We start from the raw sequence: 27476 nt of genomic DNA, 5'->3' as shown, positions 1-27476 counted from the left end.
GACTCCTACGCACGCACGCACGCACACACACACAGCGTGCACACACAAAATAAGAAAGCATCATTTACAAACAACAATAAAGGTGGCAGGAAGATCATCAATCAAAGACCTGTGTGGACTTTCCTGGCTCACACACCTCTAAAAGCTGCGGGTTGGTGTACTGTAATGTGGCCATTTCTTGCTCAATTTCTGCTTGGGTTTTTTTCTTCTCTTCTAACTTAATATCCTCTTTCCTGTCATTCAGCACCTCATTTGGAGCAGGAATTGGGACTTTATTTTGCATCCAGGCCTTAGGGAGAAAGAGAGAAAGTTAAATTTTACAGACGCATAAAGATGATGATAGGTTGAAAAGACTTCTCTAATGTCGTCATCTACACGCTGAACAGTATCACCTCTAAAGTCAGTTCTTGTGATGTAAGAATAGGGTGGGGTAGGTGTATTAGTAACTACAAGTTACAACATTTGAGAAAGGTACACAAAAGGTCATATGGTGAAGGCTTGGTCCTCAGGCGGTGACACTCGGGAGGAAGGAAAGGTCTAGGAGAGGCTGGAAGGAGTGAGCCAGACCTTGGGGTGTGCCCTTGAAGGGGTCCTGAGACTCAATCCCTCCCCTCAACTTCGCCCGGTAACTTGGCTATGCGTGACAGTGACAGAAAACTGACTGGAGTATTGCTAGATACTGTGGTTACCAAGAATTCCAGTGAGTGCTTGTAGTAATGAAGCAGAAGACAGACAATATATAATATATAACAGCCAACAGATTCTGCTTACTGACTTGCTCTCTTCCCTTTGACAATGTAAATGGTTAAAATGAAGCAACAATAGAAGAAGACATAGGGAAAGCTGATACCGCTGTATTCAACTTTACAGCAACCAGTGGGAAATATGTCTAAAGAGAAAAACATGGAGCCGGGTGTGGTGGCGCACGCCTTTAATCCCAGCACTCGGGAGGCAGTGGAAGGTGGATTTCTGAGTTCCAGGCCAGCCTGGTCTACAAAGTGAGTTTCAGGACAGCCAGGGCTACACAGAAAAAGCCTGTCTTGAAAAAAAATAAATAAATAAAAAAACATAGGAAGGTGGTCCCGAAAGGACTGGCTGCAACTCTCCAAAGACAACTGTTTCTGAGCATCCGTTAAAGGAACCAGGCACAGCCTCAGCCCAAGGAGGAGGCAGTCACTGCTCCTGACAGACCTGCTGGAACTGGGCAGGAATGGGCTTCGCATAGGGGACTTTCTTCTGGGGGACTTTTTTCTGATCCTTTTGCATTACTTCCTCCATTCCCCAATCCAAGCCTGGAATTGTCATTTCAATTTCACTTGATTCATCTTTCCCTGAAACCATACAAAGAACTAGTTAGTCCCTGAAACAAACAAACAAAACGTAGCCACTTATTAAATGAATCAATTGTTGGAAACATAACTTTTGAACATTCCATAGATTTAATCATTTTTATTCACAATTCTTGAAACAAACCATGTAAGCATTTCAACACTATTTATTTATTTATTTATTTATTTATTTTTTAAATGATGATTTATTTGTATACAACCCTGCTCAACCAGCTTGTGAACGCTTTAAGGATAAGGTTTGTGCACTCCTTTTTTTTTTTTTTTTAAGATTTATTTATTTATTATATGTAAGTACGCTGTAGCTTACATACCAGAAGAGGGAGTCAGATCTCATTATGAATGGCTGTAAGCCACCATGTGATTGCTGGGAATTGAACTCAGGACCTTCAGAAGAGCAGTCAGTGCTCGTAACCTCTGAGCCACCTCTCCAGCCCCTTCAATACTATTTATTAACAAGTTAATTAACCATGGAAATAAGACAGAGGTCTACAAAACCATATAGAAATTATATGTGTAAATATAACTGCCCTTACCCATCTGTTCCTGCTCCATAGCTAACTTCAGTTGTTCTGGTATTCCCATCCCCGGGATCACTGCCAGGCTATTAGGCTCCAGGTCATCTACAAATAATACACCATCATCAACAGAGACTTTCATGGTGGGCCCTACAAAACCATGCTGCTTTATTAACATAAGTAACATCACTGGGGGCAGTAGCCGTGCCTTTAATTACAGCATTCAAACGATACGAGTAGGAGGAGCTCCATGAGTTCAAGGCCAGCATCAACTATATAGAAACAGCAAATTACATCAGCCAAGAATATACAGTGATACTGTGTCCTCCAAAAAAGCTATATAAATAATAAACAAACAAACAAACAGCCTCAACCAAGCCCAAACAAATGAAAGAAAAACCAGCTGGGTGAGCTGGTATAAATCTTTAATACCAGTACTTAGGAGGCAGAAGCAGATAGATCTCTGAGGCCAAAAAGCCCTGAATTATTTGGTGTTAGGATTGAGAACAGAGAGAGCATCAAGCATGCCAGGAAAGTACTGGACCGGTTAGTCACATCCCTTGCCCCAAATTAGTTTGCACAAGTCTCTCAATACTTAATGTGTATAATGGAATATCATGAGCCTTCAAGGGAGAAATCTGCAGATCTTACCATACTCCACTCCGTCTTCTGACATGCCAGGCAAAAGGTTCAGATTATATCGATCTCGCATTTTATCACCTGGCCGGTTTCGAGTCCAGAATTTGCTAGTGAAGGAGAAGTAAAAGGAGAAAGAAAGCATGGTTTCAAGTCTTCCCTGGGCACAGCAGCTCAGATCAAGTTCTTACAATAGCGTTCTTTTAATGGTTTTAATTGTGGAAAGAACATTTAAAATCAAAAGGTAAAACAAAATTTAAGCAACAAAAATTAATGTTCAATACTCCATCTCTCTATTATAATAAATAGCCTTATGTTAATCACAACAAGAATGGCAGATTAGAAGTTGTAACTCAGTGAAGGGAAAGAATCAGGACAAGAAATAACAGACTTGGGCTGTGTAATGAGACTCCTTGTAATCCTGGCACTCTAGAGGCACATACCAGGGCAGCAGGAGCTCAAAGCCATTTTCAGCTACATCAAGGTGGAGTCCAGCCTGGGTTCCACGCCTCTTGTTTAAAAAAGGGAGTGGAGAAGGATGAGTAGACTCAGAGAAGAAAACAAGAACATCAGAAACCCAGAGAGAATGGGGAAACTGCTAGAAAGTGCTGAAAGGAAGGGGTAGGAAGTAAAGAGGAAATAGATAAACTCAGGCGAGCGAGATGTCCAAAGTCCTCCACGAGAGACAACACCAGCAAGAGCTGCCAACTAGTTCTAGGCCACTGCTGGCCAGCCTGGGTGAGCAGCCAGCGCCAGGAACAGACTAGCCCTTCCTGGGCATGGCCTCATAGGACAGACACTGAGGGGACTACAGAGCTGTGACCAGGGGATGGTTACACTATGGACAGACACTCTAAAAGGACAGCGGTGGCTGTGGAGACTGCAGCTCAAGTCTACTGTGGGAACCTACTTGAGATTCGCACCGAGCTCACAGAAGGCCTCACCCCAACCACTGCCTGTGACTGTCACTGTCTGCGACGACATGGAAACATGAGACCTGTCCCTAGTCTGGCACAATGGAGCCAACAGACTGCTGAACACTGGCAAAAATGCAGCTCCCGTGTATTTGGAAGAAAACACCCCACAACAAATGTAAAGACAAGCATGGGTCCGCTATCCACGCTCCCTGCAAACCTCAAGCCCAGAAATCCTGGCGTGGCAAGTATAATCTCATGTTCAGATAGGGTAACTGGCAGGTGGAGCAGAATAAGGAATGCCTCAGGCCAAGAACCTCCTACCAAAAGTCCATCAAACACAAACTCTTCTGTGGTTTTGGTTTTGCTGTTGTTATTGTATAACAAGGTCTCGCCGTGTAGCTCTGGCTGGCTTGGCCTTAAACTCATAGACGTCCACCTGCCTGTGCCTCCTGGAGTGCTGGGATTACAGACCTACCCAGAGCAACTCCATTATTCTTTCCACCTGCAAAGCCAGCTAGAAAACAAAACAACACAACACAACACCACACCACACCACACAACACAACACAACACAACAACCAAAGGGTGGGAGACACAACAGTCAACCCAATTAGGAAGCAATACTGACTGATATCATATTAGTTCCCATATCCTTTTATTTATTCATTTTGGTGGAAGAAAAATCCCTTGATTCTAATTAATACACAAACACATGATACATCTAAAGAAGGTCACCCAAGCACTTGCCCGACCACAATTTCTATGTGACCTGGGGTGGGTTGAACAAGGTATAACCCCCACTTGGTTCACAGCTGGCTGCACTATTTGGGGGCGTTTAGGTGATGCAGCTTTGCTGAAAGCAGGACGTAACTGGAGTTAAATAGCCAGCCCTCTCTGCTTCACGGCTACAGCTGAGGATGTGACCTTAGGCTTCCTGCTCCTGCCATCATGCCTACCTCTTGCTACCATGGCTCTGCTCTGCTGTGGTGGACTCCTATCCCTCTGGAATTGTAAGTCAAAATAAACTGTCTTCCCTAAGTTACCTTGGGTCATGGTTTGTCATTAGCTAATTCGTATTCTATCTCAGCATCTCAGTGAAATCCGCTCACTAGCAGCTCTGAAATCCAGGAAAGCATGGAATGAAATATTTCATGGCCTAAAAATAAACTCTATGCCAAACAGATAGCTTCAATTGTCAATGAAGCAAACCTAGACACACCTGGAAAGAAACGAGTTCAAATGAAGAGTTGCTTCCATTAGACTGGCCTGTAAACATGTCTGTGGAACATTCTCTTGGTTCTTAATGGATGTAGGAGGGCCTAGCCCAAGGTGGGCGGTATCAGCCTCAGGTAGATGAGCTATATATTAAAGGAAGCTGAACATGAACTGGGAGCAAGAAAGTGAGCAGCGAGCTCCATGGTCTGTGCTCCCAGTCCCTGCCGGAATAATGGAGTGTGACATGGCCCTGTAGGATGCAATTAACCCTTTCTTCTCCAAGTTGTTTTCAGTCATGGAGCTTATAGCAACAGAAAAGCAAACTAGGACAATATCCACACTGGTTTCATCCCAAGGATATAAGATTGATTCAATATAAATAAGTCAATAAATGCAATATAATACATAAATAAAATTAAAGAAAGACGCCACACGATCATCAATAGATGTGGAAAAGACCTCTGACAAAGTTCAATATCACGTCATGATAAAGCCCTGAAGCAGGAACAGAAGGAAACTGGGCATGGCACTTTAGTCCTAGCACTAGGGAAGCAGAGGCAGGCAGGCAGATCTCTGTGAGTTCAATGTCAGCCTGGCCTACAAAGCATGTCCAGGATAGCTGGGATCTGTTATACAGAGAAACCCTGTCTCAAAAGACAAACAAGCAAAAAATAAATAGAAGGAATGCTATAATAAAGACTATATGACAAACTGAAAGTATTTTTCCTAAAATCTAGAACAAGACCCAGATACCCATTCCCTCCCCTTTTATTCAAATAGTTATCAAAGTCTTAGCTAGAATATTACAAAAGAGGATGAAATAAAAGCGACAGAAATAAAAAAGTTCAATTATTAACTTTCTATTAGAAAAAGTCCAATTATTCTTACTGGCTGAAGACATGATCCTGCTGCAGTTAAAAGATACCTACAGACTCTACGGAAAATTCTTAAGGCAGTTAAGCATTTTAAATGAAGTAAAGCAATATGAAAGCAACCCTCTAGAGTAGCAGCATTTCTATACACCAATACTAAGCTTTCTGAGAAAATCTTTTAAAAAATTACAACAGCTTCAAAAAATTAAAAAAACAGCCAGATGTGGTGACGCGTGCCTTTAATCCCAGCACTTGGGAGGCAGAGGCAGGCGGATTTCTGAGTTCGAGGCCAGCCTGGTCTACAAAGTGAGTTCCAGGACAGCCAGGGCTATAAAGAGAAACCCTGTCTTGAAAAACCAAAAAAAAAATATAATATAATCTAAGCACCGAGGAGATGAGGCAGCAGGATCAGAAGTTTAAGGCTCCTTTGGTTACATAATGAGTTCAAGACCAGCCAGGAATAAATGAGACTATCTTTTAAAAAAGAAAACTAACCAAAGGGATGAAAGACCTCTGGAATGGAAACTTTGACTTAACACTGTGAAAATGTTATGCAGATTAAACCCAATCCCCTCAAAATTCCAATGACAGTCTACACAGAACTCAATGACAGCCTACACAGAACTCAAAAGGAAAAAAAAGCTCTGAGACTCATATAGAAACAACAATAAACACAACAATTATATAAAAAGAAAACAATTTAGTCAAATGAATTCTTAACAGAAAGAACAATGTAGAAAGTACTATAATACTTGATCTCAAATTACACTACAAACCCATTGTTAACAAAAGGGCATGGTACTAGCTCAAAACCAGACACTTAGTTAGACCAGTACACTAGAACAGAGACAAGAAATAAGCCACCAGACTATACCCATTTATTTTGTCGACAAAGCTGCTCAAAACATACTAGAGGAAAATGACAGCCCTTCAACAAAAGGGCTGTGGAACGCAGATATCCACATCAGAAGAGAAGAGCAGCGAAGCAGAAGAAGAATGAAGAACAAAGATCATTCACATGGAAGTATGACTAAGGAGCCCATTTCTTCGAATGCCACCCCACCTCATATTACTATATCCCATAAAAATGTTTCAAAATATAAACCAATATATGTGCAAAGTAAATACATATACTAGTTATTTCCTGCTACTCCCGAGTACAGAAGCTGCTTGCTATTTTCAGCATGGTACCTCCTTACCTGGTATGGTCATTTGAGCCTGAGCAGAGGATATGTCCCAGAGGATGCCAAGCCAAACTCCAGATCATCCCTTCGTGGGCCATCTCCATCCCACCTACCTCCTTCTCTACCCTGCAATAGCACGAGCAAGACAAAAACAAACAAAACCACTGAACCAAAATTACCAAGAGAACAGAAACGAAAAACAAAGCAAAAGATCACCAAAAGCATGGAAAGAAAACAAAAATAAAGTCTCTTCTTAATAAAGAACTCTCAGCATCGTTTACTTTGAAGTTGATTCTTTGAGTCAACCATAAAAGCAGCACAGAATTAAATGCTTCACAAATTATTTCAACTATAGAATCTATTTTATTCTTCCATAATGGTTTAAATCTAAAGCACAAGTGCTATCTTTTCTACTCGAGCCTGATTCACAAAATTGAAAACTGTAGGTCAGTCTCAGAAATGGACACATTTGCACATAGGAAGATGCAAACTTTGATCACACTTATACATATTTGAGAATTCTTCACAAAACATACTCCTATTAGAGTCACCACAGCATTGTGACAGTTACAGAGCATGACTTAGAGGCCAACTCAAAACAGATTTTATTTATTAATATATGTATGTGATGTATGAATGCGTATACATGAGCTGTGTGTATGTGATATGTGTATAATTTGCATATGTGTGATGTGTGTGTCTGTGTGGTGTGTGTGTGTGTGTGTGTGATGTGTATGTCTGATGTGTGTGTGTGGTGTGTGTGCCTGATGTGTCTGGGTGGTGTGTGTGTATGTGTGTGTGTGATGTGTGTGTCTGATGTGTCTGTGTGGTGTGTGTGCTCTGTGTGTGTGTGTGTGTGTGTGTGTGTGTGTGTGTGTGTGCATACATGCCCAAGCAGAAGTCCACCAGGTACACAGGTGGAAGTCATAGGGAACTCTCAGGAGTCAGTTCTCTCCTTCCTCCACGGGTTGAGAACAGATCTAGGTTGGGTTGTCAGACTGCACAGCAAGTGCTTTTATCTGCTGAGACATCTCACTAGCCCAAGATCATTTCTCTTCACCTGAGTTTCTTAGTCTCCAATCTGCCATGCAGGCAACGTGCAAGTGCTTCTAAAGAGCTCCGATGGAGTCAGGCTTCAAAACACCACAGTCTGCAGATGCCAAAATTTCCCTAGCTAAGACACTAAGCACAAGAGAGCCAAGACATCTCTGCTGCCATACCGTGTGGGAATATGTGTACAGACAAACTTTATCATTTTCCCACACAGTAAATGGTACATACCCAACATGCCAGAATAACAGAGAGCCGTCAGATCCTCCACTGGCAAAAAGTCCTTCATGAACAGGATGCCAGGCTACAGCTGTCAAACAAAAACAAAAACCCAAAGATGAAACGCTGCCAGTGTGTGACCGCTCGCTGCAGGGGAGGGTCCCCAAAGCACATGTGATGAGAAGCACCCCACAGCCGCTGACCTGTGGCCTCCTTCTTGTGACCTCGGAATACTTGAAGCTCTTCTTTCAGGTTTCGGATATCAAAGAGCTTACAGAGATGGTCCCGAGAGGCCGTGAGGAGCCAATTGCCGTTGAGGTTTAACTTCACTTCCATCACAGTGTTCTTGTGGGCGTGGCTGGAAACAAAGCACCAAGGGTGAACCGTCAGGATGCAAGGCAAGCATCACTTAATACAGATGGTCCTTTTGTTGAAAGCAAGGGGTGAAGATGGTGAGAGGTGTGTCCTTGTGTAATAAAGTATGTGACTAAAACTCAAGAGGACCACATTCAAAAGTGTCCTTGAAAACCCTTGTCAGTGCCAGGCATGGTGGTGGTGCCTGCCTTTAATCCCAGCAAGGGAAACAGGCAAGGCTGAATTCATGTCTAGGCTCGTCTACAAAGGTTCCTGAAAAGCCAGTGCTACATAAAGAGAACTTGTCCGAAAAAGAAAAGGAAAAAGGAAAAGAAAAAGGAAGGAAGGAGCAGAAAAAGAAGGGGGGAAAAACTAGAAAAATGAATAAAACCACCCCCATCGATGACAGAAATAAAGCCCAACATCTAAACACAGCTCTCAAAAATCCAGCTAGAAGAGCACCAAGAGTCTGCTGGGCAGAAAGGCTCGTCTAGACGCAGGGGAAGTATTTACAGTACACACTATGATAATCAAGTTCATCAGATTTCAAAAATTCAGTGATGTTTCTCTCATTAAGACAAAGTATGGAAGCAGGAACGAGTTTAGTTTTTGTGAAGGTTAATTTGACTAAAGGGCCTGCGTGATGCTTACACCAAAGGGTTCACAAAGTACCGTGTGGCAGCCTCGTCTTAAGGAATCTGAGCTGTGGATGTTTCATTTCCAATTAGGATCAGGATACAGCATCTGTGTGCCCCGAACAACACACCCATGAAGCTGTAAATAATCCTAAATTATGCCACAGAAAACATAGTAAGTAAACACATCTCTTCCAGGTGAGGGGTGGGTGGGGAGGATAGGAAAACAGGTAGAGACAGAGAAGGGAAGAGGAAAGGGAGAAGGAGGGAAGGAAAAGAGGAGAGAGAAAGGAGGAGAGGGAGAGGGGAGGGGAGGGGAAAGGGAGCGAGAAGGGGAGGGAGAGAGACGACAAAAGAGAGGAACAAGAGAAAGTGAGGGGGAGAGGACAGGGAAAGGGAAGAGGGAGAGAAAAGATGGAGAAGGGAGAGAGGTAGAGAGGAGGTGAGTGAGGAAGAGAGGTAGAAGAGAGGAGAGAGGACGGGGGGGGGGGGTGGGGGGGCAAGGGAAAGGGGATGAGGAGAGGAGAGGAATCCCTGCATGTAACTGAAGCAAGCTAGGGAAGGCTGGACGGTGACTAGTCAGAGGCACAGATCCTGAGGCCACAGGTGCCGGGGCTACTCTGAGGACATGGAGACAGCAGGAAGAATCTCTCCATCGCCCTGCACCCCCGCAGGGTAACCCAGTAAAACTTCAGCAGCAGAACAAATATCTGCTTTCATTAGGAATTTAAAGATAAGCCAGAATTAAATCATCCAAAGATGGAGGTTCATCTCTGTCCAAACCACATTTTTTTAAAAAGGAAAACAGAAAAGCTGAGAAAGCTTCAAGTTAAGTACTTGAAGGCTGCCTTTGGTCCTAAAGGACCACAGAGGGCTTCCTATCACTTACAGTGTTGCAAGACTCTGCCCAGTCTTGGGATCCCAGAACTTGATTGGCTGCTGGCTATCTTTACTTCCTGAAACGACTAACCCTTTGGTTGGATGCCAGTCTACACACTTCACATCAGCACCATGGCCTGTTGGGAAACAAGTCAGAACAAGAACCTCATTGGTCATGTACTGCAAGTGGGGCTCCATTCTAAATGACAAAGGGAGAAAATCCCAGCAGTTGATTTGCTCCTGGGTTTGAAAGGATCTGAGCAGTCTGGAAGTCCGCTGGCCAGCTCTCTCTTCCGATGCTGCAGCATGCAGGGCACTAAGCACATCTTGCTCACCTACCTTCAGGCAGACTTTTTGGAAGGTGCACGCGGAAGGCTTTTTAAGCTTTTAAAGCCATTCCTCATTGTTTTAGTTCTAAGACCCAACCTGTACTGTTCACTTAGGTGTTCCTTCTGCAGGGTAGTCTGCACAGATCAAAAGTCCTAAATCTAAGCTTAGGCACTATAGCTTTCTAAACAGGAAGACAGTAATGGTAGTCCAATTTATTGTTGTTGTTGTTTACTGAAGTATAAAAATGTCTGACAGATCCACAAATTACTAAAACTCACAAATGTGAAAAATCAGAATGAACAAAGCACTGTTTATGGTTTTGTGAAGGCCGGGTATTGATGATGGTAGAGTATCTTATGGGGTAAATGAACTAGGTTGGTGAAGTGAGGACTTCTCAAACGGCGTCCTCCTTCACCTGAAGCAAAACCAGCTCTTAGAAATTTCATGTGAGAAGGGAAAAGGAGGAATGAACAAAGGCAAAAAGGAAGTGAGAAAGAAGGAAGAGATGGTCCCAAGACACCAGAAGTGATCTACACTCATTCAGAAGGCAAAGGATGTGTATGCCTTATATGACACACGGGTTTTAGGTCATCTCAGACCAGAGGAAGGGCGGGAGGGATGTTCCAAGATCTTGAGATCTCAAAATCAAGTATCATAAATAATATTCAAAAAGATTCTCCTTTTGTTTTTAAATGTTCCTAAATAGGGTTCAAATATATTCCAAAATAACTGCCTTACAGCCCAGTATTCAAAGTCGTATAATCCCATAGAGGAGTCAACAAGGTGACTACAGTGTCCACAATATATAACTTTATCTCTTGTATAAACCAATCTGTACCACGGGCACTGTTAAAGACACACATGAATGCCCTAAGTCACATGTGCACAAGGAGGTGGAAGACAGGCAGACATCGCGGGTGCTGACAGGTGACGCTTCCTCCTGTACATGCCATTGTTTCTCTTATCTTCCAACAACAAGCACACATTATAATTGAGGCTTGAGGAAAAAGAAAGCTCTTCAGTTATACTTTGAATCTTAAGAAAAAGAAGGGACCAGCAAAATGGAGCAGTGGGTAAAAACCCTTGGCACTAAGCCTAACCATGTTCCATCCCTGGGACCCCCATGGTGGAAAGAAACAATTCCCACAACTTGTCCTCTAATCTCCACATGTGCACCATGCTCACCACACACTTTCCCAATAGAGACACACAAAATAATTAAAAATATAATGGTGGTGCATGCCTGCAGTCTTGGCCCCTGGGGAGTGGAAGCACTGAGATCAGGAGCTCAGGGCTAGCCTCAGCTGCACAAGTTAAAAGTCATTGCGTGCTAAACGAGATCCTATCTAAAAATCAACTGGAATAGGTACAAGTACTGTGGTAGTATAAGCCTTTAATCCCAGGCAGAGGCAGGCTAGCCTCCTCTACACAGAGAGGAGTCTAAACAAACAAACAAACAAAAACAAAACATGGTTGGGGGGATGGCATCTTGCTAAAGCAAGAGTGCCTAAGTTCAAATCTCCAGCACCCATATACAAGCTAGAGCTGCTTTGTGAACTGTAACTTCAACACAGTAGTAAGAAATCAATCCTGGAAGACTGTCTGGCCAGCTAATCTAGTCAGAGGGGTAAGACCCAGATTCAATGAGGGACCCTGTCTCCAAAAGTACAATGGAAAAGACCGACAAAGGAGAGCCCAGTGTCACCCTCTGTCCGCCACATGTACCCACACAGCAAGAGTGCCCCCAGAGGTGAGAGCACCAACCACCCACACACACAGAGACACCCGCAGAAAAAGGAATCCGGAACAATGCAACCATGTGGGTCTCCTAACCTGCCTGATGAAAAGCATGCTCGGGGAATGTAAAATCTAGGGGCAATTTGAATCAAAAAATATTATACAAATCCATGAATATGCATGGATTTTAACCAATCATATAAGTTCACCGAGCCCTGTTGTTAATTTAAAAAAGAAAAAAGCAAAAATTACAAACACCACAATATATTTACCATACTCACCTAAGAAAAAAAAAAAAAAAAAAAGAAACTTACCATGTACTGAGTCATCATCCATACTAAAAAAAAAAAAAAAAAGAAAGAAACAGACTCTACAAAAATATCTATATCTATATCCCTAAATGTATCACTGGAAAATTCAAAAAGCCAGCCCCAGAGGTTCTGCTTGCTGGTCCTCCTGCTTCTGCCTCCTGTGAGACTATGGCATGACCACCACACTTACCAGTGCTTTGTGGTAAGTGAGCATGTTGCAGTAGCTGAGGTCCAGCCCCAGGGGCAATGCTAGCAAGCACTATTCTAGTTAGGTTTCTTACTACAAGGGAAGCCAGGCCTTTAATCCCAGCACTCAGGAGGCACAGGCAGGTGATCTCTGTGAGTTCCCAGCCAGCCTGGTCTACAGAGTGAGTTCCAAGTTAGCCAGGGCTATGTAGCGGGAAGATACCCTGAAACAAACATCACACATAGAAAAATGGGGAAAAAAGCTACATGGGAAAAAGAACAAGAAGATCTGCCTCCCTGTTCAGTTCTATATGCATGAAGACATCTGAATGGAGCCCAGCAGACAGGAACTAGAATGGGAAAGACAATTCATCCGTCAGCCTTTGTATGACATTTGAGGCACATGTAAGAAGTTACCTATTTTCTTTACTGTTTTTATTTTTTGAAATAAAACATTTTAGGGTGCACTTCTGGGTGTTCCTTGTGTGTTGATACACACATGTGTGCTGGTGCTCTAGGCTGTGTGTAAGGGTGTGGAGGGCAAAGGCTGGTATCCTCTTTGTTTCTTGTCTTTGAGATGGGGTCTCTCACTGACCTAGAGCTTGCCCTCTCAGCTACACTAGTAGGCATAAATGAGTGAGTCCGCAGGAACTCTCTGCCTCTGACCACTACAAAGCTGGAGTCACAGGTGCATGGCACCACACCAGCTTTTCCCAAACTCAGTCTTCACGCTTGCACAACTTTACCCTCTGAGCCATCTTTCCAGCCCCACTATACTTAGAACACAAGTAAATAGGGGCTAGAGAGATGGCTTAGCCTTTAAGAGCACGGGCTAATTAGAATAAAGGACTATTGATACTTAGAATAAAGGACTACTGATATAAATAAGATGTCTATTTATAAATTACAGTGGAGTATATCTGAGTAAGATTTTTTAGACAAAGACACTGGCTGTTGTGGTCTTCCAAAGGCCCTAATTTAATTCCCATTAACCACGTGGTTGTTGACAATATTCTGTAGCCATAGTTGCAGGAGAGCCAATGCCCTCTTCTGTTCTTCATGAGCATCAGGCATGAAAGTGACACATAAACATGCAGGTAAACATACATACACATAAAATAATTAAAAAATAAAACTTACTTTAAAATGCATGAACATTTGTGGCCTCCACAGCTGGGGGTGGGGGGTGGGGCAAAACAGTAAAGAATATGAACAAGACCCCACATGGTGGCGAGTGTCCTGCAATCCTGCCTTCCATCCTAGCACTCTGAAGGCTCAAGCAGGAGGATCTTGAGTTCAAAATCAGTCTGGGTGACAGATTGAGTTTGTGAAAACAAAACTAAACAAACAAAATTACATAAAGCATGTATAAACAGAACACACACTGAGCTGGGTTCAGTGGTACAGCACTTGCTGGACAGGAATGACACACTTAAACATACCCCACACACTCACACACAGATACCCAAGAATTTGATACTGCCTCCACGGGAAGTTGGGAGACAAGACTTTTCACTATGTAAATTGAATTACCTCTAACCCAAATACCCAATATACCTAATTGCTTATGTACCAGCATATCACGAAAGCTGGTTTTGTGCACAAAATTACTAAAGATGCTCTATACAATTCCTACCATATTATATGTGGAACATTTTCTCCTTAGGTGACTTGAGTTACCAGCCCTATGATCACCCATGCATCTGCAGATAACAGCCTATATGTATATGTATATGCATATGTATATGCATATGCATATGTATATGTATATGTTACTTTGTGAATCTTTTCAAGTGGAATTGAGAAAAAATTCCACTTGAAAAGCCTACTACCTTTACTAAGTTAACAGTGGATCATCTCTAGAAAGTAGATATGACATCTTTAAAAGGAGCATATACAGCCGGGCGTGGTGGCGCACGCCTTTAATCCCAGCACTTGGGAGGCAGAGGCAGGCGGATTTCTGAGTTCGAGGCCAGCCTGGTCTACAAAGTGAGTTCCAGGACAGCCAGAGCTACACAGAGAAACCCTGTCTCGAAAAAAAAAAAAAAAAAAAAAGGAGCATTTACTATTTTTATGTACTTTAAATTGTTTTACGTCTGTGTGTATACAAGTGTGCGTATGTCATATGTATCCAGGTGCATGCAGAAGTTAAGAGGGTATCAGATGTCCTGGAGCTGGAGTGAAAGGATGGGAGCTGCCCAGTGTACATGCTGAGTACATAGAACCCCCTGAAGAGCAACACGTGCTCTTACCCACACAGCAATCTCTCTTGCCCCTGCCATTCATTGTGTACACACTCACCTGCCCTGCCCACCCCACCCTACCTCACCCCACCCCACCCCACACAACACACACTGGTTTTTGAGACAGGGTCTCTCTGTGTATCCCTGGCTATTCTAAATTCACTCTGTAGAACTCAAAGATCCACCTGCCTCTGACTCTCAAGTGTTAGGTGGGATTAAAGGTGTGTGCTACTATTTTTAAACAAAAGAAAAGGGGGAACTAAGGAGAGGTAAGAAAAATAAACTAGGCCTGCGAGATTTCTTTTCTGAAGTGTTTCATTCTGTTGCCCGCACAATGCCCCTCCCTCAGCCTCCGTTATGCTTCAGGGCTGGTGAGCATGCCCACTCCACTTCCTTCCTCAGGAGAGAAAGAAGGTGGTAACTTTCTATTTCATGACAAACAGAAGAGCTTCGCAGTAAAGGGGGCTTTTGCCCCACGCCTGATGATGTGGAACCCACACAGAAGAATAAGAGTATAGAAATTCCAAGTCAGTGTGATTCTTTCTCAAAAAAGGAGCTCCCTCAGCCCCTACAGGAGAATACTTGTTCATTTTGAAGATGGCATCAAAAGTACTGTTCATAACAGCAAACATTGAACACAAATTTCTGAAGTAGAATTATAAGACTTGCCTAGTTCCCTTATTACCCTGAAAATGAAAGATTTTAGGAAAAAAAAAAAAAAAAAGGCTCCTGAAAACAAGCAAGGGAGCAGATGTGGATCAGAAGGTAAAAGTGCTTGTCTGCACTATAAGCCTGATGACCCGAGGTAAACTCTCAGAACATGTGGAGAAAGGAGAGGACCAATTAGCAAGGGCTGTCCTATGACCTCCATCCACACTGTGGCACACACTCACACACAAGCACATCGCACACAATAATAATGTTCGTCTAACTTAATAAGGCAAACAAAACAACACTCAAACTACAAATGTTATGGAGTGACTCTAAGAGTGAATCTGGTTACACAAATGTAGATAGAGACTCAGGAGGCAGAGGCAGGTAGAGGAGCTCTGTGAGTTCGAGACCAGCTTGGCCTACATTTTGGGACAGCCAGAGCTATGTAGAGAGGTCAAAATAAACAAACAAACAACAAATAAGAAAAAAAATGAAACTTATATTGGTATAGTGGAAACAAGTTAAAGGTATTCTATTTATGTTTCCTTTAGTGTGATGTTGGAGTTCTACAAATAAATAATGCAGGGTAAATTTTGTGCGCAAGTTTCTTGGTATGATGTTAATATAAGAAGAAACTGTGCATGGTGGCTCATACCTGTTATCCCAGGACTTGAGAGGATGAGGCAGGAGGATCATTAAAAAACAGTTTAGGAATGAGAGAGAGAGGGTCAGGGTGAAAGAAAGAAAGGTGTATTCTACTTAGTATAAAAACAGTTGGTAATGAATAACAACTACTTAATATTGGAAAGCACTTGTAAAGGTGGCATTAAAACTCTTTTGGGGAAGGTGAAAACACTGGACAATAATAAGCCTGCCCTTAAGACACTCAAGGGCTCCCACAGGTGTGCAGCAGGTACAAGCCTCACACCCAGAGCTCTGTCCTCAGACCTCACATGCTGGAAGACAGGAGCCAAGTCCCACAAATTATCCTCTGGCCTGCACACACATAACTGTTTTTATACGGCTATCAGTGGTGAACTGTGACCCTACAGGGGACCAACAAGAGTTTGCACGTAGAATGTGACAGACACAGTAAGCACTTCAGAGGATGACAGACCTTGGAAGAAGTCAGGCATGAGGTTTCTGAGTCTAGGATGACTAGGAAGTAATATTATTTATCCATTTTATTCGGGTTATAACTGGACATGGAAGGTATGCAGGGAGACCAGAGGTGCAACTGCAAAAATTTAAATATATACTGTTTATAAGCCTCTGTGGAATTTCCTCTAAAAACAAATACGTAAGAACTTAACCTATATGGTCTAATACAGTAGCTGCTACTCACACTCAGCTATTTAAAATGGTTTACATGGTAGAACACTTACGTGCACCACCACTGCCCAACAAGAATGGATTCTTTTAATTCTCTAATTTATTGATTCTACAAGCTTGGGACAGGCAGGCAGATCTCTGTTAGTTCAAAGCCAGCCTGGTCTACAAAGCTAGAGTTCCAAAAGAGCCAGGGTTGTTACACAGAGTAACCCTGTTTTGAACAACTAATAACAACAATAATAACAACAACAACAACAAAGAAACATTTACCCAATTACCTAACCCCACCAAATTCAGCTCCAAATTAGGCTGGGCTATATGGAGGTTAGATCTGGAGGATGGATAAAGACTATCATTTCTAAGCTAAGACAGTTTATTTTCTTGGGAGACTACAACTACTTAATTATAGAATTAGCTTCTCTTAAAAGACAAGTCACATGGCTTTGTAGTTTGTCCTGTCTTCAGAAATGTTCACCCAATTGCTTACTTGCAGAAAGCGATTGTACTTATTCTACTGGGTTGTTCTTCACATAGTGACTTACATCCTCTTCCATCGGTCAACGGTACAAAGTAAGATTTGAGGTCAGACTGCGCTATATAGGGAGGCACTGTGCATGTATTTAGACTCCTGCTGTGTACTTAGCCTCTGAAATAATGTGATCACCATACAAAATAGGGAATAAACTTCGAAGCAATATAACTCTAAGACATTTCCAAGAACTTAGTACTTTCAATTCAAAAAGTTTTCTAAATCACACTTTTAACGGTCCTTTAGTATGCTCACTCAAAGAGCCTCTGGGCATTTACAGTTCATCTGATCATGACTAGCATTTTGCTTTCAAATAGTTTCCTTGCTAAACTGGGGTGGGTGGGTGCCCACAAACCCAGCAGTTTTAGACACCTTTCTCCCTAAGATGAAAATATTCTTAAAACATGCTGGGGCTGGTGAGATGGCTCAGTGGGTATGAGCACCCGACTGCTCTTCCGAAGGTCTAGAGTTCAAATCCCAGCAACCACATGGTGGCTCACAACCATCAGTAACAAGATCTGTCTCCCTCTTCTGGTGTGTCTGAAGACAGCTACAGTGTACTTACATATAATAAATAAATAAATCTTTAAAAAAAATAAAAACATGCTGTATAGCCATGGTGTCATAAAGACAGTATTGTTCCTAAGGGCAAGAGAGATGGCTCGGTAGTTACATGCCTTATATATACTGCTCTTGCAAAGTTCAGTTTCCTGCACCCCTATCAAGTGACTCAAAAGTGCCTGTAATTCCAGCTCAAGGAGAGCTAACACCTCTGGCCTCCAAGGGAGCATCCATGAAAACACAAGCATGAACACACTTAAACCTTTTTCATATAACTTTACTAATGAAAAGATGGGTCTTGGGCTGAGGAGTTGCTTGCTCGGTTGATAAGAGTCTTTGCTTAGCATGAATGACCCTGGTTTCAGTCCTAAGCATAGCACAAATTCTAAGACAAACAAACAGGATGTTTAAGCTTTAGCTAAGTTGGTGAACAGATAGTTGAACTTTTGCAGAAAGTGGAAACTTCCCAGTTTCCTAACCCAGAAGTGTGGTGTGAAGACTTGAAGCCAGAATGGAATGGGTCTGTCCTTGATATTCCCTTCATATATTATAACCTTTGTGACTGTTCATTTTCCCAGAACCTCCTTCCTTTGTCCACAACCACATCAGATCATGGGGCCTGTCATCCCATATGGGTAAACAGCCTTGACTTAACACGGTACATATGACCCAAGGCTCGGTAAGCAGTCTGAAAACCAATACATGAGTTTTATTTGAAGGCCAGAAGTACTGTCCATTTTCCCATTTTATTTTTCCTGGATCACGTCATTATATGAACAAATATTAAGAAGAATATACATGACTTACAAAAAAACACCAGTTTTTCTAATACAGAGAGAGAAAAGCAAACAATGAATGCAAGTACCATTTTGTACAATATTAACAGTTAGAGAACTGTTATTCAGAAAAGGTGTTAAACATGAACAGCAGACTCGGGCTGACTGTCAGCTGTGGAAACATAAGAGGTAACATCAGTTTAAGTGAAGGCGAAGCCTTGGTCCACAGGCAAGACTCACACGAGGACCACAGGACTCAAGAACTGGGAAACTTACGGAGTGTGTGGGCACTGGTCAGTGAGTATGGGGCTTGTTCAAAGTTTATCTCCTCATTTATAAAATTATTATTGACATGATCTAAAACAAGACCAACTGGGAATGATTGTCATCAAAATCTAGAAAATTCTATTAGGAACAAACTATGGAGCCCAAAGTTAATTGAAGAATGGATACTTTCCTAGGCAGAGTTTTCAGTGTATTTTCCAAGCAACATCACACAGACTCATAGGCAATGATGCAATTTTTAAATAGACAAGATTTTTTTCCCCCTCAATACCTCAGAACTTCATAGACATTGTGTTGGAGAATCTGGTCACAAAGTTTTTCTCAGTGTACTGCCACATTCATCATAAAACCAATTAGGGAAATGTGAAATGCTAGCTCAAGTTATGTCGTCTGATAGTGACATACCTAAATTCAGGAAAGTAGACACATTTGAACATGGAGAAGGAAGGCCCTTCAACCATTATCTGAAGTGTGTATTTATTAAAAAAGAAATCAGAAATAGATATGCCAAAAATATAAAGATTTTTAATTAAACCTAAACACTAATACAGAACTATTCAACAAACCTGTAAGTTTCAAATGTATGGTGTTTAAGAAAAACAGCCAGTACACAAACTCCAACCCAGAAGAGCAAAACGGAAGATGTATCATAGATCTTCAAAGCTCCTAGGTTAAGACACACTCATATAAGCAGGTGAATTAGCTTCTATAGTTTTCTACTAACTGCATGGTTGCCTGGAAAACTCCCAAAGGCAGACCTAAAAGAAACTGTTAAGCAGCTTACAAAGTGAAGTTATGCATACAATTTATAAGCTAGTATCACATAACTACTTACGCACTTCTAATGTCAAAGTGAATTCTGTTGAGCATATAATAAATATTTGTGAGTTAGACAAAACCACACAGACATCAATGTTTGCTAAAACTTGGATGTTAGCGGGCTGCTAGCTTTGTATACGGTATGTGGAGAGAGTATAAACAAAGGGCGCCGTTTGCACTTAAGCAGAGAAAAGCCTCCAAGATTTTCTGAGAGGAGGCTGGTAAACAGGAAACCCTAAAATAATCTCCCAGAACAACTACCTAAGGTAGTTTAGAATGATCTTCCAGATCCTTCAGCTATAACACCAGACGCAATTTTGCTGTTTATTTTATGCCAACCAACTTTTTAAAAATTTAAGTCATGTTTCAAAGCGATTCTGGAGAGTCCTCAAAGATGAAGAAGAGAAAGTAACAACTCTTCAGTGCTTTGCTCGGCAGGTTAACTGCGCAGGTTAACACCAGGGTCAGAAGGCGCTTCAGCCACCGGTTAAGAGATACCGCCCCACATGTGTACAGGCCCTATCAAGTCCTTTAGAAAGATGGTCTAGAGAGCTAGGGTGGGTGTGTGTGTGTGTGTGTGTGTGTGTGTGTGTGTACACTTCAATACTCAAATAACTCTAATAAACATTGTTTCTTTTTTCTCTCCCACCCTTTCCCCCTCCACTGTAGACCAGGCTAGGTTTGACACTGGAATAACCATGCCTCAGCCTTACATGTGCTGGTATAACAGGTTTGGACTTCTTCATTATCAAAGAAAAAAAGAAAAAAAAACAGAAATCAAAAAAAGCTCTTGTTAAAAGCCAAGTGTGGATCAGGTGTAGGGGGCACACACCTTAAGGCCAACACTTGGGAGGCAAGGCTGGCAGATCTCTTGTGAGTTCCAGGCCAGTCAGGGCTATACAGAGAGACCTGTCTAAAAACAAAACAAACCTCATGGAGTTAGAATGTTGCTCAGTAGCAGATTACTTACCAACCAGATGAGGCCTGGGTTCAATTTTCCTTTTTTTTTTTTTCTTTTTGGTTTTTCAAGACAGGGTTTCTCTGTATAGCCCTGGCTGTGCTGGAACTCACTCTGTAGACCAGGCTGGCCTCGAACTCAGAAATCCACCTGCCTCTACCTCCCAAGTGCTGGGATTAAAAGCGTGCGCCATCACTGCCTGGCTGGGTTCAATTTTCAATACCACAAAACAAGGCAAAAGTTATTCTTAATCACATTGCTTTATTCTGTCCTCCTCTGAGCAGTGTCAAGAGTGAATTCTGGGAATCTGAGTACAACCTTAAGTAATTCCTTGCACAGGAAAAGAGTAACCCTTGGGCACACACACTTGTAGTAACAGTATTCAAACAACAGGCAAGAGGAACAAGTGTGAGAAAAGCTTGTGTGAATACATGGAGCTGAAGCTAACACTTGATGGGGGCTGGCAAGATGGCTCAGCAGGTAAAAGCACTGACTGTTCGTCCAAAGGATCCAAGTTCAAACCCCAGCAACTACATGGGGGGCTCACAACCATCTGTAATGAGATCTGACACCCTCTTCTGGTGTGTCTGAAGACAGCTACAGTGTACTTGTTTATAATAACAAATAAATCTTTGTATTGGAGCGAGCAGCATTGACTAGAGAAAGCAGGGCGGACCAGAGCGAGCAGAGATGCTAAAAATTCAATCCCCAACAACCACATGAAGGCTCACAACCATCTGTACAGCTACAGTGTACTCACAGATATAAAATAAATAAATCTTTAGGGAAAAAAAAAGAGCACTTGATGGATGATACTGGAAAGGGACCCAAGTTCCATTCCCAGAACCCACGTGGTGGCTCACAATGCCTAACTCCAGTTTCAGGGGATTCATCACCCTCTTCTGACCTCCTCCAGAACCAGGCATGAACCTAGCACACATACATACCACACGTTTATACACATAAAGTTTCAAAAAAAAAAAAAACAAACTTTCTTTAATAAATAACTTTAAAAGGTAAAATTGTGGGCTGTATCGATGGTTCACCAGTTAAGAGCTCTTGTTAATTTTCCAGAGGACCTGGGTTTGGTTCCCAGAGCTCACACGATAGCTCACAACCGTCTATAATTCCAGCCTGGGAAATCTGATGGCTTCTTACTCCCTCAGGTACCAGGTACACACATGGTACACATACAAACATGTAAGCAGAACACTTACTCAAGTAAAATAAATATCTAAATAAAGCTTTTAGAATTAGTTTTGTATTTTTAAAGAACACATAAAATAACTTGGAGTCAAGAATAATATATTTTAATATAGTTTAATTCCAGTAGGTACTTTTGTTCAATACTCAAACTTTTGTTCAGTATTACCTATACAATATATACAATATAGGTGGGTAATAGTCAGAAACTAAAAAAAAAAAAGTAGACCAAATACGCCTGTAGCTCAGATGTCATTGTACTAGCTATTTCCTTGTGCACTTTAGTGAGCATTTAGTAAGCCTGAATATTGGCATGTGTAAAATGGAGATTACTACTCATATACTAGATTATTTCAGATATTAAGTACATGAAACACTTAGCATCGTGCCTGGGATATATAATGAATACTCAATGAATCAGAGCTTTAGTTCTGATCCAATCTCTGTCTTGGACGAGCTCACTGTGGAGATATTCCAACAGAGCCAGTTACTCAAGAGCTGTTGCCACTGGGAACAGCAGACAGCAGAGAATGGCTTGAGGGTCCTTTCCCAAAATAAGTCCTTTCATTTTCACTTTTCAAATGACCCCTAAAAAAATGAAAGGACGCTAGTTCTAATTCTCAGCATCTTAGCTTGTACAAGCCTCTGCTTTGGTTCCCAACACTCTCTCGAATGGACACACAAATGCAAACGCATGCACACACAATCAATACTTTTTTACTATAGATTCCACTGGATTAAAATGTCATCTCCCATAGTAAGAATACATCAATCAGTTCCTTTTCATTTAAGGTATAAATATTTGAAGGTTTTTCTTTATATCATTTTCTCTATTTTGAAGTATGATATGGTATTTCAGGGAATACATGAAAAGTAATTAGGCTTAACTCAAGAATCTGTATTTTAATTGGTCACTTATCTCTAAATCCTCCACTGCTATGGACAACCTTAAACCTAACTGTATGATTTAGGGGTGGGGGCAGCTCAGTGTCTGCCATCTAGCAAGTATGAGAAACCCAGATTAAGTCGTCTACATGTACTAATTTTTTTATTTCTTTTAATTATGTGTATAGGACTATGTATACTTGAGTGTAGGGGCCTGTGGAGACCACGACAGGAGAAGACTGGGCATTGGATTCTCCTGGAGCTAGAGTGACAGGAGGGTAAGTCAAAAGGAGGGCATGATGGGAAATGAAAGCAGGTCCTCACTCGGCAAGAGTGCTACATGGTCTTGCCTCTGAGCCATCTCTACAGCCTCATACTTACATTTTTAAGAGGTGACTTTAAAAAAAAAAAATGGAGAATTAAGATGGTCATGGTGGTACTCCCAGCTATTTGAAAGGCTGAGACAGGAGGATCACTTGAGTCCAAGGAGTTCTGAGCTGTAGTGCACTATGTCGATAAGGTGTTAGCCCTAAATTTGTAAGCAGTATAATGATAATCACTTCATCAGGAGTGAAGGACCACCAAGTTGCCTAAGGAAAGGTAAACCTGCCCAGGTCAGAAACAAAAAGGTCAGGAAGTAAAGAAATAAGCCAGATGTGTTGACATAGGCTTTTAATACCAGCACCCTTAAAGCTGACAGAGCTCTGAGTTAAAAGCCAGCCTGGCCTATAGAGTTCCAGGACAGCAAGAGCTACTTAAAAAGACCTTGCCTTCAAAAACATCAACAAATCCAAAAAACATCAACAAAAAGCAAAAATGATTAAAAAAAAAAAAAAGTAGGGAGAATACTTGGCAGAAAACTAGAAATCTATTGCAAGGAAGTCTGAAATATGAAAATTTTTATGAAAGCCTTGGCATGGAATCATGAACTCAATACAAAGTGATCTAACAGTGGACACAAGCAATAGCCTCAATTATAGTCAGAGGTCAGCAGATGATTCAGTGGACAACAGCGCAAGCCCCTAGCCTGACAATCACAGTTCAAACACATGGCTGACAAGCAAAACCAACTCCTCCAAGCTATCCTCAGAACTCACTAGCATTCACACAGGGGTGGATGGATGATGGATGAAGTTAAACTGCAGTAAAGGCTCTATATTTAGCGGCAGTTCAATAACAAGGATCGGGGCACAATTTAAGAAAAGGTAATTGAACCCAAGAATAGAGTAAGCTTCCCCATGAGACTGTAACAGACTTCACTGGGAAATGTGGCAGCTGCCTGTTTACGCCATGTTTGCTCCTCCTCATTCTCCTTACCACACATACATTACAACAAGGTCTACCTTCTAGGAAAACAAGTGACTTCACTCCAAAAGATGAGACAGCTAACCAATTTTATCAGTCAAAACTAACTACTACTCAAATATATGACTGAGAATTGCTACAAATTTGGTAAAACTTAAGCAGAAAGACCAAGACCAAGTGGCTCTAAGAATAATAAATGTGACTACTGGAAGTAGCCAAACAACATACTTCAATGGTTATCCAAGAGTTTAAAGAGATTTCAATTACTAAAAGCAAACACATACTGGGCGAGCTGAAGATCAGTGATAGAGTACTCGCCTAGTATGCTCAAAGTCCTGGGTTCCTTCAACAACGAAGTAACAAAAACCTGGCAGAGAGGAAAAATGAAACAAACCACTAAGAAAAATGAAGCCCAGAAGACAGTAGAAAGTAGGAAGTTCTTGAAAAAGAAACATATAACTTGTAAAATGAAGATCACCCGATGTGCTGAATATCAGATATAACTTGTAAAATGAAGATCACCAGATGTGCTGAGTATCAGACTCAACATCTCTGACAGTTTCATGAGCTTTAGAGAAATGGAAACAAAGAAGAAAAAAATATTCAAATGGAATGAAGAGTGTAAGGAGTCCAAGAAAGCTGAAGTTTAGAGTAGTTTCACCTAAAAACAGAAAAGTAATAACTAAAACTACCCAGGAGGGCTGGCGATGCTCTAGTAATGAAGAGAGCTTGCTGCTTTTTCAGGACTGGAGTTCAGTTCCATCACCCATGTAGCTGGCCAGCTCACAACCACCCTTGACTGCAGCTCCAAGTGACCTACTGCCCTCTGCTGGCCTCCAAGGGCACACACACATTCAAAAAAGCAAAGTGTGTGCAAGTGCTCAAAGATGCCAACTGGCTCTATATAATAAGCACTAAGCTAGCTAGGACTAGCTAGCTAGGACTAGTGAGATTCTGTCTCAAACTTGACAGGGGAAGGATGACAACATAAGAGACAAAAACCAAGAGGCTCTAACTAGCATCTTGTCAGGAAAATTGATGAAGATAACAAAGGCCTTTCAATTCTGGAAGGAAGTCTGGCAGAGTGACAAAGGCCAGTAAGTCTTTGAAGCCAGCATTTAGAAGGCAGAACTGGATCTCTGTAAATTCAAGACCCACATGGCCTGCAAAGTCAACTAGAGGCCAGCCAGGGCTACATAATGGGACTCTCAACAAACAAAAACATTGTACTAAATTCTCAAAAAATTCAAAGATTAAAAAGTGAATTTAAGAATGTCTGAGGGAAAAGCTCTTTAGACCCTATACCCTACTAGACACGTGGCTCAGTGGTTAGGGGCACTGGCTGCTTTTCCAGAGAAACTGGGTTTAACTCCCAGCACCCAAATGGTGGGCCATGATGTGTGTAAGTCCAGTTCCAGCAGATCTAACACCTTCTGACCTCCTTAGGCACCAGGCACCCATGTAGCACACAGGCACACAAACAGGCAAAACACTCACATATATTAAAATAAAAAAGTAACTAAAATAATTTTTTAAAGTAAGATAAAATTTATTTGCTCAAAATGCAAAAGTATCTGAACTTTGAGGCTGGAGAGATGGGTCAGCAGTTAGGAGCACAGGCTGCTCTTGCAGAGGGCCTGAGGCTGTTCCCAGGCATCCGCTTGGCAGCTTACAGCAGTCCTTAGCTCCAGTTCCAGGGGATTCTGTGTCCTCTTGGCTCTCCTCACAAGAGAGTCAGGAACACATACAGTGTACTCTCACACACACAGACAAACGCTCATACACATAAAAGTCTTAACAAATCCATAACATTTGCAGACATTAGACAATAACAGCTAAACGTAACCTAATCATGACATTCTCAATAGCTCATAAAATCAAAGAGTTAAGAAAGAAACTCATGAGCCCATGGAAAGAAAGAACCAACGTCCAAAAGCTCTCTTTTGACCTCAATACATTACCATGACACATACACATTCATATACACACAAAACAATAAACATTTAAAAAAATGCAAAGTTTAACTTAGCTTGATATTCAGTGGGCAGAACAGCTTCCAACTGGCACAGCGATGTGATTCCTAAGGTCTAATTACAGCACTCTGTTCAACTAATAGTATCAGTCTTAGTAGAGATGATGTTTCTTGGTTTCCAGTCCTGAGAATGTGGGGGGGAGGGGTGTTGTCATGTGTGTGGCATGCAGCCACATCTGTGTTCCTGCCAGAGGATAGCCTCAGCTGTTGTTTCCCAGATGGCACATTCCTTTTTTTTTTTTTTTTTTTTGCTTTAAAGAAAGAAAAGGGGACAGGGTCTCTCAATGACCTGGAACTCACTGAATAGGCTAGGTTGCTGGCCAGCAAGCCCAATCTGCCTCCTCCTCTAAAGAAAAGCATCATGCGTTGTTTTTGCTTTGTTTTGACTCTGTCTTTAACGTGAGTCTGGGGCCTAACCACAGGTCCTCAAGCTTGTGTAGCAAGTACTCCAACAACTGAACGCTCTCTTCAGCCCCCTTCTTAAAATCAAAAAGAAAAAAGAGAGAAATTACTAAATATCTTTTATAATGTAAAGAAAAATTAAAGGTAGGATAGTTAAAGAAAAAAATTTAGGGGGGACAGATTTCCTTCAGAAAGCTAATCATGAACAGGGATATACTCCCTAAAATCATTAAGAACATTGAAAGCAGAAGGCAGGTGAACCTCTGAGCACGAGGCCAGCCTACTCTACAAGGTGAGCTCCAGGTCAGCCAGGGCTACACAAAATAACCCTGTCTTGAAAAAACAAAAAGAAAGAGAAAGAACAAGAACAAAAACATGTAAAGCAATAATAAACTGCCTGCAATAACTAAAATTCACTTACACAAAACCAGGAGACAGAGGTGGGGGTGGAGGGGGAAGATCACTGAATTGCAGAGGTGGGGGTGGAGGGGGAAGATCACTGAATTGCAGAGGTGGGGGTGGAGGGGAAGGTCACTGAATTGCAGAGGTGGGGGTGGAGGGGGAAGATCACTGAATTGCAGAGGTGGGGGTGGAGGGGGAAGATCACTGAATTGCAGAGGTGGGAGTGGAGGGGAAGGTCACTGAATTGCAGAGGTAGGGGTGGAGGGGGAAGATCACTAAATTGCAGAGGTGGGGGTGGAGGGGGAAGATCACTGAATTGCAGAGGTGGGGGTGGAGGGGGAAGATCACTAAATTGCAGAGGTGGGGGTGGAGGGGGAAGATCACTGAATTGCAGAGGTGGGGGTGGAGGGAGAAGATCACTGAATTGCAGAGGCGGGAGTGGAGGGGAACATCACTGAATTGCAGAGGTGGGGGTGGAGCGAAAGATAACTGAACTGCTCACCGTTCAGAACAGGAAACAAAGACATACTAATAACCACAGAGCTTTAAAATATAAACTATCTTTGGAGATCTCTAGAGAAGATAGGAATATTCCCAACATTCCAAACTCCTTAAATGGTCAGAAAGAGTTAGTATCTTGTATCACTTTTGTGATTTAAAATTCTTAAGTTAGCAGTGCTAGCGATGGCTCCACAGTTGAG

The 27476-nt window shown here is 42.0% G+C and overlaps 1 protein-coding gene across 5 annotated transcripts in view; it reads right to left on the bottom strand.

Annotated features, from left to right (window-relative positions):
* Positions 1-27476, bottom strand: part of Wdr33 (WD repeat domain 33) — a 104931-nt gene that overhangs the window by 21002 nt on the left and 56453 nt on the right. For all 5 annotated transcript variants that reach the window (NM_028866.3, XM_006526298.1, XM_006526300.1 and 2 more), the window contains exons 8-15: positions 9836-9962; positions 8161-8315; positions 7970-8048; positions 6704-6814; positions 2516-2610; positions 1883-1969; positions 1192-1331; positions 137-289 (exon numbers count right to left, since the gene is read on the bottom strand). In NM_028866.3, coding sequence (NP_083142.2) covers positions 137-289; positions 1192-1331; positions 1883-1969; positions 2516-2610; positions 6704-6814; positions 7970-8048; positions 8161-8315; positions 9836-9962 — 947 coding nt within the window. The remainder of the gene's footprint in view (positions 1-136; positions 290-1191; positions 1332-1882; positions 1970-2515; positions 2611-6703; positions 6815-7969; positions 8049-8160; positions 8316-9835; positions 9963-27476) is intronic.

This window comes from Mus musculus, chromosome 18, assembly GCF_000001635.26.
Source record: "Mus musculus strain C57BL/6J chromosome 18, GRCm38.p6 C57BL/6J".
In the NCBI taxonomy this organism is placed as follows: domain Eukaryota; kingdom Metazoa; phylum Chordata; class Mammalia; order Rodentia; family Muridae; genus Mus; species Mus musculus.
This window is presented reverse-complemented; position numbering and strand designations above follow the sequence as displayed.